This window comes from Nicotiana tabacum, chromosome 16, assembly GCF_000715075.1.
Source record: "Nicotiana tabacum cultivar K326 chromosome 16, ASM71507v2, whole genome shotgun sequence".
In the NCBI taxonomy this organism is placed as follows: Eukaryota; Viridiplantae; Streptophyta; class Magnoliopsida; order Solanales; family Solanaceae; genus Nicotiana; species Nicotiana tabacum.
In genome coordinates, this window is record NC_134095.1 from 95,336,500 (window position 1) to 95,352,832 (window position 16,333).

At 41.0% G+C, this 16,333-nt stretch overlaps 1 protein-coding gene across 1 annotated transcript; it reads right to left on the reverse strand.

The window, feature by feature from the left end:
• Positions 1-14,444: 14,444 nt before the first annotated feature.
• LOC107808751 (putative xyloglucan galactosyltransferase GT17) lies at positions 14,445-16,056 on the reverse strand. The gene has a single exon (XM_016633316.2). It carries the CDS (start codon positions 16,013-16,015, stop codon positions 14,609-14,611), a length of 1,407 nt encoding a protein of 468 aa, XP_016488802.1. The 5' UTR covers positions 16,016-16,056; the 3' UTR covers positions 14,445-14,608.
• Positions 16,057-16,333: the final 277 nt, after the last annotated feature.

Consider the following 16,333-nt stretch of genomic DNA (forward strand, 5'->3'; position numbering starts at 1 on the left):
GTTCTCCCGGGGTTTGATCCACCCTACAATTATGTTTCTCCACCTTCTTGTCGTTGGCCTTAATTTTCTTCACACCCGATTCCACCTGCTTCGTCAATGCTTCAAGCATTTTTATTATCTCAAGGTTGACCCCGGGCTCAGCTTCACCCGACCTCTCGGTGATTTGTTCGTTTCTTCGTGTGTTCTCCTAGGACCGTTCGGACTCGACCCTACAAGGGGTGTGGCCTTGATTCTGTAGTTGCGCTATCACCGCCTATTGAACCTATAATATTTCGAAGATTAGCCGCAGGCTTACCCCATCACCTTCGCCCTTGGGTGTTTCTCGAATTGTTGGTCGGAGACTTCCGCGAATGCTATTTTCAGGGTCAGTTAGAAGGTTGATGTCGACGACAACATGGGAATTGGCGTCGATTATATCGGCATTTGGGACTCCCTTGGGATCAGCAAGGGAAATATCATTTCTAGGCACCAGATTGTTGTTTTCGCCATGATGGTCAGACTCAGCCTCAACTTTAAAGTGAGCCGACTAAGAATTTGACATTTTTAAGCTGACCTGAAATTGAGACTTTAAAGAACAAGCGTAAAATAGAGTGTGTTATGGATATTTATATCAAACCACTACTATTATCCTAAGCCCCACAGTGAGCGCCAAACGGTTTACCCTTAAAACAAATAACAATTAAATTTGTACGTTTTTTTAAGAATATGCGGATAGATTCAACATAAATAATCAAGAATATTAAGTAAATGAATTAAAGACACAATGAATAATCAAACCACTTGTAACGTTACGGCCCATCTTGAACTTGGATTGGGCAATAGTTTCTGCCCTCGGTTGGGTCCTTGGTTCGAAGCCAATCAAGAACAAAGAACAAATGTAAAGTAAGGACTTTGCAATAGCTTGAAAGTAGAGAAATGAGTTTGTATTGCCTTGGTATGTGTGTTAAAATGTGTCCTATTGAATAAAAAGCTTCCTCTTTATATAGTGAGAGAGTTTCATTCCTAGTACAATTCTAAAAAGGATAAAAATCCTCCTTTCTCACTAATTACTGATCCATAAGTGATACTAGGCGAGATCTGCACCGTGATATCCAGTTGGGTGCAAATATACGTCCATCTATTAGTCATGTGCAACTGTTTGCCATGTTTTCAGAGGTCTTGGAGCTTGTTCTAGGTTCGGGGAGTGTTGCTTCATCAGGCCTAACGATGGGCACATCGTTCACCAGTTATAGCCCTTGGCACTAAAGGCTCCCATCCTCAATTTCAATCTCGTATGTTTGTGCCCTTATTCCGTCTTCCTCATCAAGAAATCGGGTAGGCATTACTTCCGATTTCACCCGTATACATATATCTTATGCGGCAAAAAAGAAGAAGTATAACAACATATTAAATATCCCCCTTCAAGAAGGGTCAAACTTTGGAATCCTTTCTTTTGAAGGAGATTTTCTTTGTCTTTGCTATAGTGACTCAAATAGGGGCGTTCAGGCAATTCAGATTGGATATAAAAATTTTGATTTTGAATTTTCAGTTCTCGGATTGAAAAAATGACAATCCAATTAAGCTTAGATTTCGATTTCGGATTAATTTGGATATTTTGAATTTTCGTTTTTGCGCCTAAAAGTTGAGATGTTTCTTCTTTTTACAAAAATGAACATCCAAATGAAGTATTCATGTTATGTTGTCTCAAAATTTCCTTATTCTCTACTGCAATCATTCAAATAAATTATTCAAATAATGAAATCATCTTAAAAAAATACAACAGAGACATTAATAAGGCCGATAAGAATTAGCAATATTAAAATTATATCCAAATAATAAACATTTTGATAGTAACTTAGTAATTGGTATTGAATATATGAGATAATTTCAAATGAATAGGGTATTGAACTTATTGTTATTTGTACATGGATAATTGATTAAATATAAAGTATAAAAATTTGGATTTTCGGATGTCAAAAAATTTGAAGTACCAAATCTGATATCGAATTTCGAAATCCAAAAGTTTTAAATATTATATCCGACATCCAATCCGTAATCTGAAAATCCAAACCAAAAATCTAAAAAAATTTAACTTCGGTTTGAATTTTGGATTTGCCCAAACTATATCCCGCCCGAATTATTTTTTATTTGTATAACTATACACACCTCGAGTCTGAGGTAAATGGGTGCTTTTGTATGTAGATTTTCCCTGCTTGTGGATTCTGTATACATTATTTTCTTGTGGATTTTGTATACATCATTAAGCAGTTGTATTGATGTTATTCCTTTATGGGGATCCGTATTCGTTTTGGAATACCTGTTGAGACGCTATGATTATACATTGTTTTGATATATGTTATGATGATAAATTGTTGCAGGGTAGTCGAGGACATTGTATAAAATAAAAATTGGGCTCATCTACGACATGATAGATTGGGCTCGGAACGTGAGGGATCGAAGCTCGACCCCAAGTCCCACCAGGACAGAACCCGAGATCATAATGTCTATCCCCGAGGACACTGAATATGTGATCCCGGAATTGACTCTGACCCCGAACGAGCTCAAGAACATTGTCAGCATGACCAACAGAAGACCAAAATAACAGAAAGCCGTAATCTCCGTGACCGGTCGGCTATTACGGCGGGAATCTCGGCATGTATCAATAGGGAACCAACAAATAAGCAAATCAAGAGATTTTTACCTTTTATAGAATTGTACCTAAAGTAGGACTCCCCTACTATATAAAAGGGATTTGATTAATTGTAAAATACATTGTGACACGCATCCAAAAGTAGTATATTATTATTTTCTATAAGATATTGTTCTTCCGTATCTCAACATCGCTCAAATTGCATCCAGTTCAAGTGTGATTGATTTTCCAAGGCTATAACTGTTCAAATTGTGCAGTTTGAAATTACTTTTTCATTGTTTAGTTCAATTGCATCTTTAATTTATCGCTTTGTGTTAATTTAATCAACGTATCCTTAAAACCACTTACAAATTTAATTGTTTGAGGGCAGACAGTTTAGCGCCCACCGTGGGGCTAAGGATAATAGTGGTTATTTGATATGAATTTCCATAACACACTACTTTACACTTATTTTTTGAAGTGCCTCTAATTTCAGATTAAAGCTCAAAATGTCAAACTCACAATTGGCACCCCTACATATTGACAATAAATCCGATCCCCACGGCGAAAATAACGACATAGCGCCCAGTAATGAGATACCACCTGTTGATCCCATAGAATTCCAATCGTGGACCCGTTGGACGCTAACTCGCATGTGGCTACCGATACAAATCTGCCTACTGACCCCGAGAACAACATCCATGGTGGAGCTCAATCGTTAGATCAATATACTAAAAATAATGGAGAAGACAAGATCAATTTATGGATGATCTTCGAAATGTCACAGTCTCAACAGGCGGCGATGGCTCGGTTACAGAACCAAAGCTGCGCACCAAGCAGAATTGAACCCGATCCATCCCAAAAAATCACCCACAAGAATGAATCGGTCGTAGAAAGGTCGAATGGAAACGAGTCGGGACCTAACCCTGAGATCATAAAAATGCTCGAGGAGCTGACAAAATGAATAGAATCAGAGGAAAAGAAAATTGAAGCACATGACAAGAAGGCAGAAACCTACAATTCCAGGGTCGGCCAAATCCCGGGAGCGCCATCGATACTGAAACGCCTAGATTCCAAGAAGTTCGTGCAAAAACTTTTCCCTCCATGTGCGGCTCCAAAGCTGATCACTAAAAACTTCCGCATGCCCGAGATTTCTAAGTTCAACGGAATGACCGACCCAAATGAGCATGTTACCTCCTACACATGTGCCATCAAAGGGAACGACTTAGAAGATGATGAGATCGAGTCTGTCCTGTTGAAAAAATTCGGGGAGATCCTGTCAAAAGGAGCCATGATATGGTATCACAATTTACCTCCTAATTCTATTGACTCATTTACTATGCTTGCAGACTCTTTCATGAAAGCACATGCCGGGGCTATCAAGGTCGAGACCAGGAAGTCAGACCTTTTCAAAGTAAGGCAGAAGGATAATGAGATGCTCAGAGAGTTCGTGTCCCGGTTTTAATATGAACAGATGGACCTGCCACCGGACGCTGATAATTGAGCCGCTCAAGCTTTCACCCAGGAACTCAATGTTTGAAGCTCGGTAGCTTAAAAATAGTTAACGCAAAATCTGATAGAATATCCGGCTGTTACTTGGGTCGACATGCATAATTGGTATCAATAAAAAATCAGAGTCAAAGATGACGAACTTGGGGCCCCTTATGGGTCCGTTTACCCCGTCATAACCATTGACGAAGTCAAGAGAGATATCGATCGTGAACCAAGGTCAAACAGGGATCAGTATTAGCCTTACAATGGAGATCGAAGAAACAGTGGGTCTAGGTGGAATTCTATGCTAAGTGAACGGAGAAGTGATCGAGGTCGAAACAACCGGGGACTCATTAACAAGAACGGTTTTGACAGGCCTATTGGGCCTAAAGAAGCACCGAGGTTATTGGAATATAACTTAATGTCGATGTTTCCGCCATTGTATCAACTATCAGACACATCAAACATACGAAATGGCATCGAGCCCTACAATCTGATCATGCCCAAAAGGATCCTAACCAGATTTGCAAATATCACTCACGGCGCCGACAGTTGAGAGAGGAAGTAGCCCTGCTATTCAACAACGGGTCCTTCAAGAATTTCTTAGCGACTGAGCCAAGAACAATTTTAGGAATAGGGATTCTAATAAACAAATCGAACAATAAGAACCTCAACACATCGTTAACATGATCATTGGTGGGGCCGATGTCCATCAAAGGCCAATGTTGAAACACACCAGGGTATCTATCACAAGGGAAAAATGTACTCGAGATTCCATACCGGAAGGAACCTTGTCTTTCAACGACGAACACGCAGAATGGGTCGTACAGTTATGGGATCGTACAACCCCATAATGATACACTGGTAATATCTATACTCGTAAATAAATCTCGAGTTAAGCATGTGTTTATTGATCCAGGTAGCTCGGCAAACATCATCCGATCGAGGGTCTTAGAACACCTCGGTCTACAAGATCAAATCGTGCCCGTAGTTCGAGTTCTGAACGGGTACAACATGGCATGTGAAACCACTAATGGGGAGATAACATTACCATTGAATGCCTTCAGGACCATCCAAGAGGCCAAGTGTTATGTGATCGAAGGAGACATGAGGTACAACGCGCAGTTCGGGAGGCCGTGGATTCATAACAAGAGTGTAGTGCCCTCGACTCTCCACCAAGTGTTAAAATTCCCAACGCCATGAGGGATTAAAACAATTTACAGAGAACAACCAGCCACAAAGGAAATGTTTGCAGTCGAAGACATGATTTTGATATCAACACTCGCAACGTTAGAGGACAGAGTTTGGGTACAAAGCAAGAGGCTAAAGAGAAATTACCGACACCGGCCGCGACCCAATCGAATAAATAGGGGACTGATGAAGACGATGATTATGGGGTTCCTAGATCTTTTATAGTCCCTGATGATTCCAACGCAACTAAATCAATAGTCTAGGAGTTGGAACAGGTCATATTGATCGAGCATCTACCCGATCGAAAGGTATACCTGGGCCTGGGGTTAACTCTCAAGCTTAGAAAAACTCATTAAATTTCTTACAACTAACATAGATTGTTTCGCTTGGTCCCACCTTGATATGACATGGATCCCGCTGGAGATAACCACTCACAAGCTAAGCTTGGACCCGAAATTCCACCCGATCAAGCAGAAGAGGAGACCCCAGTTCGAGAACAAACATGCTTTCATAAAGGATGAGATATCTATACTTCTTAAAATAGGGTCCATTCGGGAGGTTAAATACCCGGATTAGTTAGCAAATGTAGTGGTAGTCCCTACGAAGTGGAATAAATTAAGATTGTGTGTAGACTATAAGGAGTTGAATAAGGCATGTCCTAAAGACTCCTTCCCTTTGCCCAACATCAATTGCATGATCGATGCCATGGCCGACCACAAGATCCTAAGTTTTCTTGACGCCTACTCCGGGTACAACCAAATATCGATGAACCCGGATGATAAGGAAAAAACCTCCTTCATTACTAAGTACGACATGTACTATTATAACATGATTCCATTCGGATTAAAAAATGCTGGTACTACTTATTAACGCCTAGTAAACTAGATGTTCGAGGAACAAATAGAAAAACCAATGGAAGTTTACATTGACGATATGTTGATTAAGTCCCTAGGAGCAGAGGACCATTTAAAACATTTGCAAGAAACCTTCAACATATTGAAGAAGTATAATATGAAGCTGTACCCGGATAAGTGTGCGTTTGGAGTTGGACGGGGTAAATTCCTCAGGTTCATGGTATCCAACCGGGGAATCGAGATCAACCCCGACAAGAACAAATCTATCGAAGATATAATAGTGGTGGACAACGTAAAGGCCATGCAATGGTTAACCGGGGGCATAGCCACCCTAGGGAAATTCATCTCAAGGTCGTTTGATAAGAGCTATCGTTTCTTCTCACTACAGAAGAAGAAGAACAACTTCTCATGGACCCCAAAATATCAATGGGTCTGGAAGGAACTCAAACGATATCTATCGAGCCCACCACTGCTTCACACGCCGAGGGCAGACGAACAACTATACCAGTACTTAGCAATATCAGAGATAGAGACAAGTGGAGTCTTGGTCCGGGAAGAGCAAGTTACACAATTTCCAATTTACTATATTAGCAGGACTCTAGTTGATGCTGAAACTAGGTACCCTCACCTAGAAAAATTGGTGCTCACTTTGTTAAGCATCTCTAGGAAGCTGAAACCATATTTTCAATGCCATCCTATATGTGTTATGACTAATTACCCATTGCAAAATTCATAAACCCAAACTCTCGGGATGATTGGCCAAATGGGCCATGGAAATCAGCAGGTACAATATTGAATATCGACCTTGAATCTCAGATTTTGGCCGACTTCACGTCGTCCCTAATACCCGAGGCCGAAACAGAGTTGTTGGTAAACTCGAGGACGTCTTCGAGAATTTGGACCCTTTTTATGAACGACTCCTTGAACGCAAAAGGGTCCAGAGTTGGCATTGTATTGAAGCCACCTACATGCAATGTAGTTAGACAATCTGTTATAACTGTGAAATTGACTAACAACGAGGCCGAATATGAGGCCATGATTACAAGTCTTAAACTAGCCATAAGCTTAGGGGCGGAGGTATTCAAAGCTAAATGCGACTCCCTCCTCGTGGTAAACCAAGTTAATGGGACATTCGAGGTCAGAGAAGAACGAATGCAAAAGTACCTGAACCAGTTGCAAGTGACATTGCATCGATTTAAAGAATGAACTTTGCAACATGTACCCCGGGATCAAAATAGCAAGGCCAATGCCCTTGCTAACTTAGGATCGTCGGTCGAGGACAATGAGCTCAACTCGGGGGCCGTCGTACAACTCATGAGATCGGTAGTTGAAAAAGGTCATGCCGAGATAAACTCAACAAGCCTAACTTGGGATTGGATAAACAATTATATAGAATATTTGAAGACCAGAAACTGCCCTTGAATCTAAAAGAATCAAGGGCCCTACGTACAAAGGCAGCCCGGTTTAGCTTATCCAAAGACGAAACCTTGTTCAGAAGAATGTTCAATGGACCACTAGCGATATGTTTGGGATCGGGAGATACCAAGTACGTTCTGAGGGAAGTTCACGAGGGCACCTACGAAAATCATTCAGGCGCCAAATCATTGGCTCGAAAGGTAATCAGAGCCGATTACTACTGGATCGACATGAAAAAGGATGCGAAGGAGTTCATGCGAAAATATGATAAATGCCAAAGACATGCTCTAATGAGTCACTAACCAGGGGAGCTACTGCATTCAGTTTTGTCATCATGGCCGTTCATGAAGTGGGGAATAGAAACCGTTACCCCTCTTTCATGGGCATCCGAGAAGGTTAGGGAGAAGGAAGTCATCGATTTCATTTGGGACCACATCATATGCCGGTTCGGAATGCCGTCCGAGATCGTGTGCGAAAATGGGAAACAATTTATCGGCAACAAAGTAAGCAAATTTCTCGAAGATCATAAGATCAAAAGGATCCTATCAACATCCTATCACCCTAGTGGGAACAGACAAGAGGAATCGACCAACAAAACCATAATTCAAAACCTTAAAAAGAGACTAACCGATGCCAAAGGAAAATAGAAGGAAATCCTACCCCCAATTCTGTGGGCATACCATATGACATCAAAGTATAGTGCCAGGGCCACCCCATTCTCGCTGATTTACGGCACCGAAGCTCTGATACTGGTCGAACTCAGGGAACCAAGTATCAGTTTCCAATATATAATCAAGGAATCAAATGACGAGACCATGAGTACGAGCTTGGAGCTATTGGATGAAAGGCATGAAGCCGCCCTTGTCTGATTGACTGCCCAATAGCAGCGGATCGAGAGATATTACAATTGAAGGGTCAATCTTTGACACTTAATATCAGGGACTTGGTGTTAAGGAAGGTCACACTAAGTGCCCAGAACCCAAGTGAAGGGAAGTTGGGACCGAATTGGGAAGGTCCTTATCATATTGTCAAAATCACTGGTAAGGGATCGTACAAACTCGAAACAATGAACGGAGAGAAACTACCGAACAACTGGAACATAACTTACTTGAAGAGATATTACTACTAAGGTACAATCCCACTCATTATTTTTACTTATTTACATTTTGAACTAACACTTGCAGGTAACCATTAGGGAACGATACAAAATTTTAGGTCTGAAAGCATGCGTTGCACTCTTTTTCCGTTGGACCGGTTTTGTCCCAAATGGGTTTTTTGCAAAGGTTTTTAACGAGGCAACAATGGATCGTACTAACTTAGAATTGAAGGCCGATCATGAATTGGTGTCAGAGATCGCATAAATAGTATTCGAGGCCTCTCTCTATGATCAACCTTGAATACTAGGGGGCATTACCCTTGGATATTGACTTTATCAAGGAAAGAAACATGAAACTTAGTGATTGAATGGTGCCGATCAATAGGATTTATTGTAAGGGCCAAACTGTTAAATGAACCATGCCCGCATAGATTGCTCGAGTCCTGACACAAAGCATATACACATGTATAACTATTATGCACAAGAATAAAAAGAAGTCTCTTTCTTGCAAATAAATATCTTATCCCTTAAAAAATTTCTTGCATTTCTCAAAGGAATTTCCTACATCCGACCCCTAAAGGTATCGAGCCCAAGGGCCAACTTAATCCGAGTTCGAATAATCATCCCCAATCGGGGACTGTTATCTTAGGAAAGTCTGGATAATTCAGGGTGACAAGCCCACTAGGCAGCACACGAACTAAAAAGGCTACGACCATGTTAAAATGGCTTGGTGACGTCCGAAACCCCTAACAAAAACAACAAGGCCTTGAAATTTCTTAACCGATTCTAAAGGCTACCCTCGCAAAACTACAATCTAAAATTTTTTATAAGTATGCTGGGGAAAGATTTTCGGTCACACCGAACCCCCATGATGCCTTAAACAAAATAATGTTAAAGACAAGGCTTGTTCGAACCTACGAACATAACCTAACTATTTCATGCTAAGACATTTTAATCTTTGTAAATATAAAAAATAAAGCAAAGGAAAAAACTCAAAAATTGCTGGAGGGAAAAAAGCTTTATACATGTCAATTGTTTTTTACAAACGCCTGATGGCCTTGATACAAATTTTTACAGAGCCCAAACGGCCTCAACAAAAAGGCAATACAAAAATGTAAAGTGCCTAAGTGGCCTAATCTTCGTCGGGGGCCACCTCATCACCTTCGGGGTCTACTCTACCCTTAGACCCTCTTAAACCCTCGGATTCTTCATCATCCTCGGGATAAGCCAGATTTTTGGCCTCAGCCTCAAGCTCCTTAGCACTTTTAATTTTAGCCAAAAGTTCGAAACCCCGAGCATGAATTTCCTCGAGGGCCTCCCTTCGAGATTGCCGCTTCGCGTGCTCAACGATATCCTCCGCTCGATCTTGAGCTTCCATGGCATCGGCCCTATATTGGGCCACGATCTCGTCGGTATTGGTTTTTACTACCACGGCCACCGACTTGGCCGCTTCAAGCTCCTTGGCCAAAGTTTCTCGATCAGAGGCGACCGAGCTTAGCTGAGACTGGAGCTTCTCAATCTTTTTGGTCAGCACCACGACCTTTTCCTTTGATGCCCAAAGCTAGACCTTAGTGGAAGCCAATTTCACCCGAGCAGTCTCCTTTTCTGAGGCCAAGCGGTCCATTTTGCTTTTCCATTTATCGGCCTCGGCCTTTATTGCATCCATCTCTGCCCGAAGCTGCTCAATCTAATCAAGCTTCTGTTGGACCTGCAGATTCGGACTGTTAGTCACCGTGTCCAACTCATAGTCACTAACCTCAAATACTCTTCTTACCCGCTCGACCAGGTCGACATGCTCCTTCCAAACCACTTCTAGCTTAGCTTGGAGACTCTTAACCTCCCCTTTACGTTGCTCGCTGAGAAGTTTGTAAGCAACTCTCTTCTCAGTGAGCCCTCGAATCTCGACCTCATACTGGTTTAGCTCTTCTCGATATCGAAGAAAAGTTTCGTGATGAAGTATAGAGGCACAAAAGAAAAAAGTTACGATTATTTACGACTTAATCTAAGTACATAATAGAGGTCGTCAAGAGGCATCCGAAGTTACCCATTTTAACGCTTGTTGTGCTTCGTTGAATAGGCAGGGGGCTTCCACCTCATTCATCTTGGCTTGATCCTCTTCAATCACCAGATACCGAAGATAACTGGCCCCAACCTACGGGGGTAGAGAGAACTCGGGCATCCTTCGTAACGGAGATGATGATCGATCACTTCCGGTTAGGATCCACGTTCGGAGTTGGGAACCAGTTGATTAGCTTCGGACTCGAGGAAGGCCTACTTATTCCCAAAGATGGAATATTTCTCGGTACCGCCAAGTCACCTAATCTAATGATGTCCTCCATATTGGTAGAGTCCACACCATCAAAAAAGCCACGAAGGGGGTCTTCCGGTCTTTGGGTCCCCTAGTTAGGGCACCCATTCACCGTCTGGGCATTGTTGTACATAGACACAGTGAACGAAGGCGACTCGGTGATGTCGATCACACCGAGTGAATCATTTGGAGCATTACCCACATCCCGGGAGGCCTTGGCCACAACCTCCTCATTAGCCTCAACCACGATATCCTCGTCGGCCTACCTAGCTTGAGGTAGATCGACCTCGCCTCTCTCTGGTTCAGAGGCCCCTTGCCCCTCGAGCTGCGACCGCACACAGGCCACCGATTCAGAAGCTACTTCTTCTTCTTTGGATTTGTCCCTCAGTTGGTAGAGTGAATCCAGGGGTGGGGCTCGAGCACTGGTGCTTTCTTTGGGCTTGCACACCAATTTTCTTTTTGTCTTCTTCTTCTCTAAGCTTGGAGAACTCGGAGCCCTTTTTCTTTTATTCTCATCACCTTGTATCGGAGCAAAGGACTCAGCGAGGCAATCCTCATCAACGGATGGAGGCTTCATTATGACGTCCTTGGACAAACTTGCAAAGGGAAAAGAAACAGATAAGAACCCAACAGCACAAAAAGACCCAAGTATTACTCACTCAAGAAAGGAAACCTCACCATGAGAATGGGCCTCCCACCGACCCTTCGAAAGTTTGCACCATGCGCACTCGGAATACGACTTTTGTGACACAATACCCTCGACCCACTCCTTGAGTCGAGGGACTGTATTCAGGATCCGAGCAATAGCTGCACCTCCACCAAGCACAAATAAGAAAAAACTGAAAAAGAGTAAAACACAATTTTGGAAAAACGAGATTTTACTTACGTTTTGTGTTCCACTTCTCGGGGAACAACATGAATTCTGCTGGGATCATGTCCGAGGTCCTCACTCGGACAAAATGGCCTAGCCATCCTCAATCCCGATCTTCATCGATGCTCGAGAATGGGGCATTGCTAGCCCGACGCGCAAGCTTGATCAGTTCCCCCCGAAAAAGTCGAAGACTGTATAGGCGCATGAGGTGGTCGACGGTGAACAGGCATCCATCAATCTAGCTCACGAAGAATCAAAAGAGGATGACGATCCTCCAGAATGAAGGCTGAATTTGACTGAGGCATACCTCATATCTTTTGCAGAAATAGATGATAACCGGGTGCAATGGGCCTAATGTAAAGGGATAAGTGTTAACACTTGAGTATCTCTCGACGTGGGTAGTGATATCTTTATCGAGTCCGGGAACCACCACGTCCTTATCCACCTTCTTGCAATCCTTTTTTACCCTGGGGAGGATCTCTTTGGTGATCGAGCATACATATCTCGAGACCTTCTCACATCGGCCGGGTACAAAGGGACGTTTTTAACCTTAAAATCAGCTATTATCGAGCACCTACCGGGTATGAATATGCTCATAGGGGGGTCCTCTACTGGTTCCTCGGTGGCAATACGCGGAACAGTCTCCTCGGCAGCCAGCCGCGACGTAGAAGGGGTTCCTTTTTGGGGAACTATTTTGAAAGTTTTTGCCATTTCTTTTAGTATGGAGGGAAAAAGATGAAAAAAAGGAAGTTAAAGGGATACACTTGACAGTTTGGAATGAAGACAAGCGAAAGTTCTTACAAAGATCTCAAGAAATCAGGATACAAATGCTAGAAAATGTAGAGATTTCTAAGAAACAAGAGTAGAGAAGGTTTGGATGTAAAGTTTGAATGAATGAAGAAGGAGGTATTTATAGTTTTCAAATAACGGTTTGCATCCAAGAGTGGCCGACCGGTAACTGACAAGCAATTAATGCCATTAAGATGTGACTGATGAGACATTTCGTTCATTTTGTCGTTTCTGACTCGGGGAATCGATGTGAGAATTGGAAACTCATATCGTTTTTCGTCGTCTACTCTCCGAAAAACGAGGGGACTATCTTTATACAGTAGAAATCGGGCTCGTCTACGACATGGTAGATTGAGCTCTAAACGTGAGGGACCGAAGATCGACTCCAAGTCCCACTGGGCTAGAACTCGAGATCAGAATGTCTATCCTCGAGAACATTGAATCAGTGATCCCAGAATCGACCCTGACCCAAGCTCGAGGAAACATTGTCAGCATGACCAACAGAAGACCGAAATAACAGAAGGCCATAATATCCGTGATCAGTCGGCTATTATGGTGGGAATCTCGGCACATATCAATAACCAGCAAATCAGCAAATCAAGAGATTTTTACCTTTTATAGAATTGTACCTAAAGTAGAACTCCCCTACTATATAAAGGGGGTCTGATTACTTGTAAAACACATTATGACACACATCCCAAAGTAGTATATTATTATTTTCTGTAAGCTATTGTTCTCCGTATCTCGACATTGCTCGAATTGCATCCAGTTCAAGTGTGATTGATTTTCCAAGGCTATAATTGTTCAAGTGGTGCGATTTGAATTTACTTTATCATTGTTTAGTTCAATTGCATCTTTAATTTATCGCTTTGTGTCTATTTAATCCACCTATCCTTAAAACCACTTACAAATTCAATCGTCATCCGATTTTGAGGGTAAACAGATGTCCCTCAATCCTATTTGCCTGTTATGATAGTATGGAGATGTCCATCTTCATTATATATTTATTTGACACCAACAAACAAAGAAGAAGCCTTCCATTGGTACCGGGACTGGTAAAATTTGTTGGTAATTTCATTACCTTTTTTCCCTTGAATTATTTCCAAAAGCCAATTCTGGTTTAAAAATCTTCGAGTTCAGAAACAAGATGGGTTTCTTTGGTATTTGGTTTTCCAGAGGGAATGGATGAATCACTCCTCTAATATTCATAAAATTGATTAATTATAAGAGTTTAATATTAGAAAAAGGTTAAAATAGTCAGATTGTAATATTTTACATTAATAATGAATATATTAAAATAATTGTCTCAAAACAAGGGAGGTAAACGTACTATTATAAACTACAAGGTAGGTTAGTGTTATGAAGTAAAACATGAGGAAAAGTCTCTGAAATTATCCAAAGAGTTTAGGTTATGTTTGTTAAGTGAGATTTAAAATAAAACTAATCCCCTATTTAATGAACTTACCCTCTAGAGATAAGTAAGGGGAAAAAAATATCACAACTTTACCACAAAAGTTCTGTATGAAAGGTAATCAAGTGTGTTGGACACGATAATTAGTTAGGAGTGACCATTATGGTAGCACACTAATGTACCATATTGTTTATTTTTAGATTTCTCAATGTGCATGTAGCTTCTTAAATATCCAATTTGCATACAAAGAACTAGCTTAAATATCCAACCTGTATACAAAGAACTACTCATGAGCTAATTCTCCATATAATACAACACAAAAGTTGAAGAATTGTCCAAAAAATTAAAGAATTTAAGTTATGTATTGTCAGTGTAAGAAATTTTTATATCATTAGGTCACATTTATTAATCTCTCTTATTTTCAAGATTACAAATCCTAAATTTTTGGAAGACTTACGTGTAAATATATTTTGAATGACCTAATAGTGTAAAAAATTTCTTACAGTATAAATAACTTAAACTCAAAATAAAATACAATATTCCAAACGTAGTACTATTGGTAGTACATCCTACTCAAGAGGTAGCTTTTAACAATGAGGTAACGTGCAGGGACAGTCCTTTAAGAGCGACATCAACAGCATCCCTAAATCCATATGAAGTAGAATTAGGGTGTGCATACGTTAATGTTGGGATCAATTGTATGACAGTCCTCCTCATTCTTTCTACTTCTTCCATTGGAATTTTGAGAAGCTCCTCCTCTATTCCTATGCTATGGTTTCGTTCTAAATCAATGTAAACGGAATATGTGGTAGGATCAGAAGGTAAAAACCATTGGTATTGCGAATACGCGGTATGGTTAGAAAAGAAGACCGGAATACATCCAGCGAGTATGGAATCAAAAGTTGAACGTCGAGTATATGAATCGCCCAACACTTGCAAGCAAAAATTGGACTTCATCATCACGTTAAGAACTTGTCTAGGCTTGTGACACTTACTTGGTCCCTTGCCACATTTCAAGATCAAGCATTTACTTGACTCCTCGCACTGTTTTATGACTCTATCCCTTGTGACAACTTTTTTCTTTCCTGTCCGGGGAGCCCCAACAAAGGAAAATAAATGAGGCCTATCCATATAACTCACACGATCTTGCCATTCAATCATCTCAGACAAAGCAGAGGGATGGAAGTAGGACGGGTAAGGAATGCCATGTTGATTATGGCCTTCCCATGGGTGTCTTTCCACCAAAAGAACAGACATATTTTGCACAGGGGACATGTTCAATAGCTTGTTTGCACCAAAATCAGGAACATCATCAGTCCTCATGAAATCCCAAGCAGTTCTTCCAAAAGCCATGAAATGGTCTCTCCCATTATTCCTCTTCCACCACTTCTGCTCTTCTACATACTCCACTAATTCAACAGCCAGTGCATCACGAATTGTGTAATTTGGCTCGCGGAATTTGCTCGAGGCATGGAGCCCCCCGTAGAAAGGTACATAAAATAGACTAGCTTTCTCTGCATCCTCTGTACGACAGGGGTGGTTTTCGATTCGAGCATGAACGATTAATTCACCGATGAGTTGATGAGTGGTGTACCAGCTGCTAGAGCCCATTTCAGGGAGTGGCTTTCCCATTCCATTATTTGTAACATGAGGGCACATATCTGTGTAGATATTCAAACTGCTACAATCTTCCAATAGATCAAAATTGAATTTGGAAGGCAGGTTATAAATATAGACAGAGTAATTATCTTTACATTCTACTGGAGAATGAGTTGAGAGGAATCCTCGGATGGGATTCGATATTCTTTTGGCTGAAAATACTAGGAGAAAAAGAAACCAAATCATCAAGGATGTAGTAAAAAGAACAAGGATTTTCAAATGGGGTTGAATATCTTTCAGAGAAATAAATTCTTTCTTTCTTGATCCGTATTCTTCATCTTTCTCCTTTGTAAATATTTTGAAATTATTTTTTCGCCACATGATGGGGAATTCTCGAATAATGAAGAAACAGAGTAAAAGGACAAGTGATACAAAATGAAATATATAGTCACACAGCATTAATTGTTTAAATTCAGATACCATTTTATGCAATGAATTCGTTGAGTGTATCAAGCCATATCTTTTCATCTAGTCCCTATATCTCAAACACACTCGTTTAAAATGAGATTGGCAAAAATAGTAGTACTTATTAAAACTGGTTCAGAAAATTGAAGCTTTCATTATTATAGAAATCTTCTATCCTCGGCAAACTTTTGTTCATTAAAGTATCCTATGCATTCAATGGATATATCTATCATT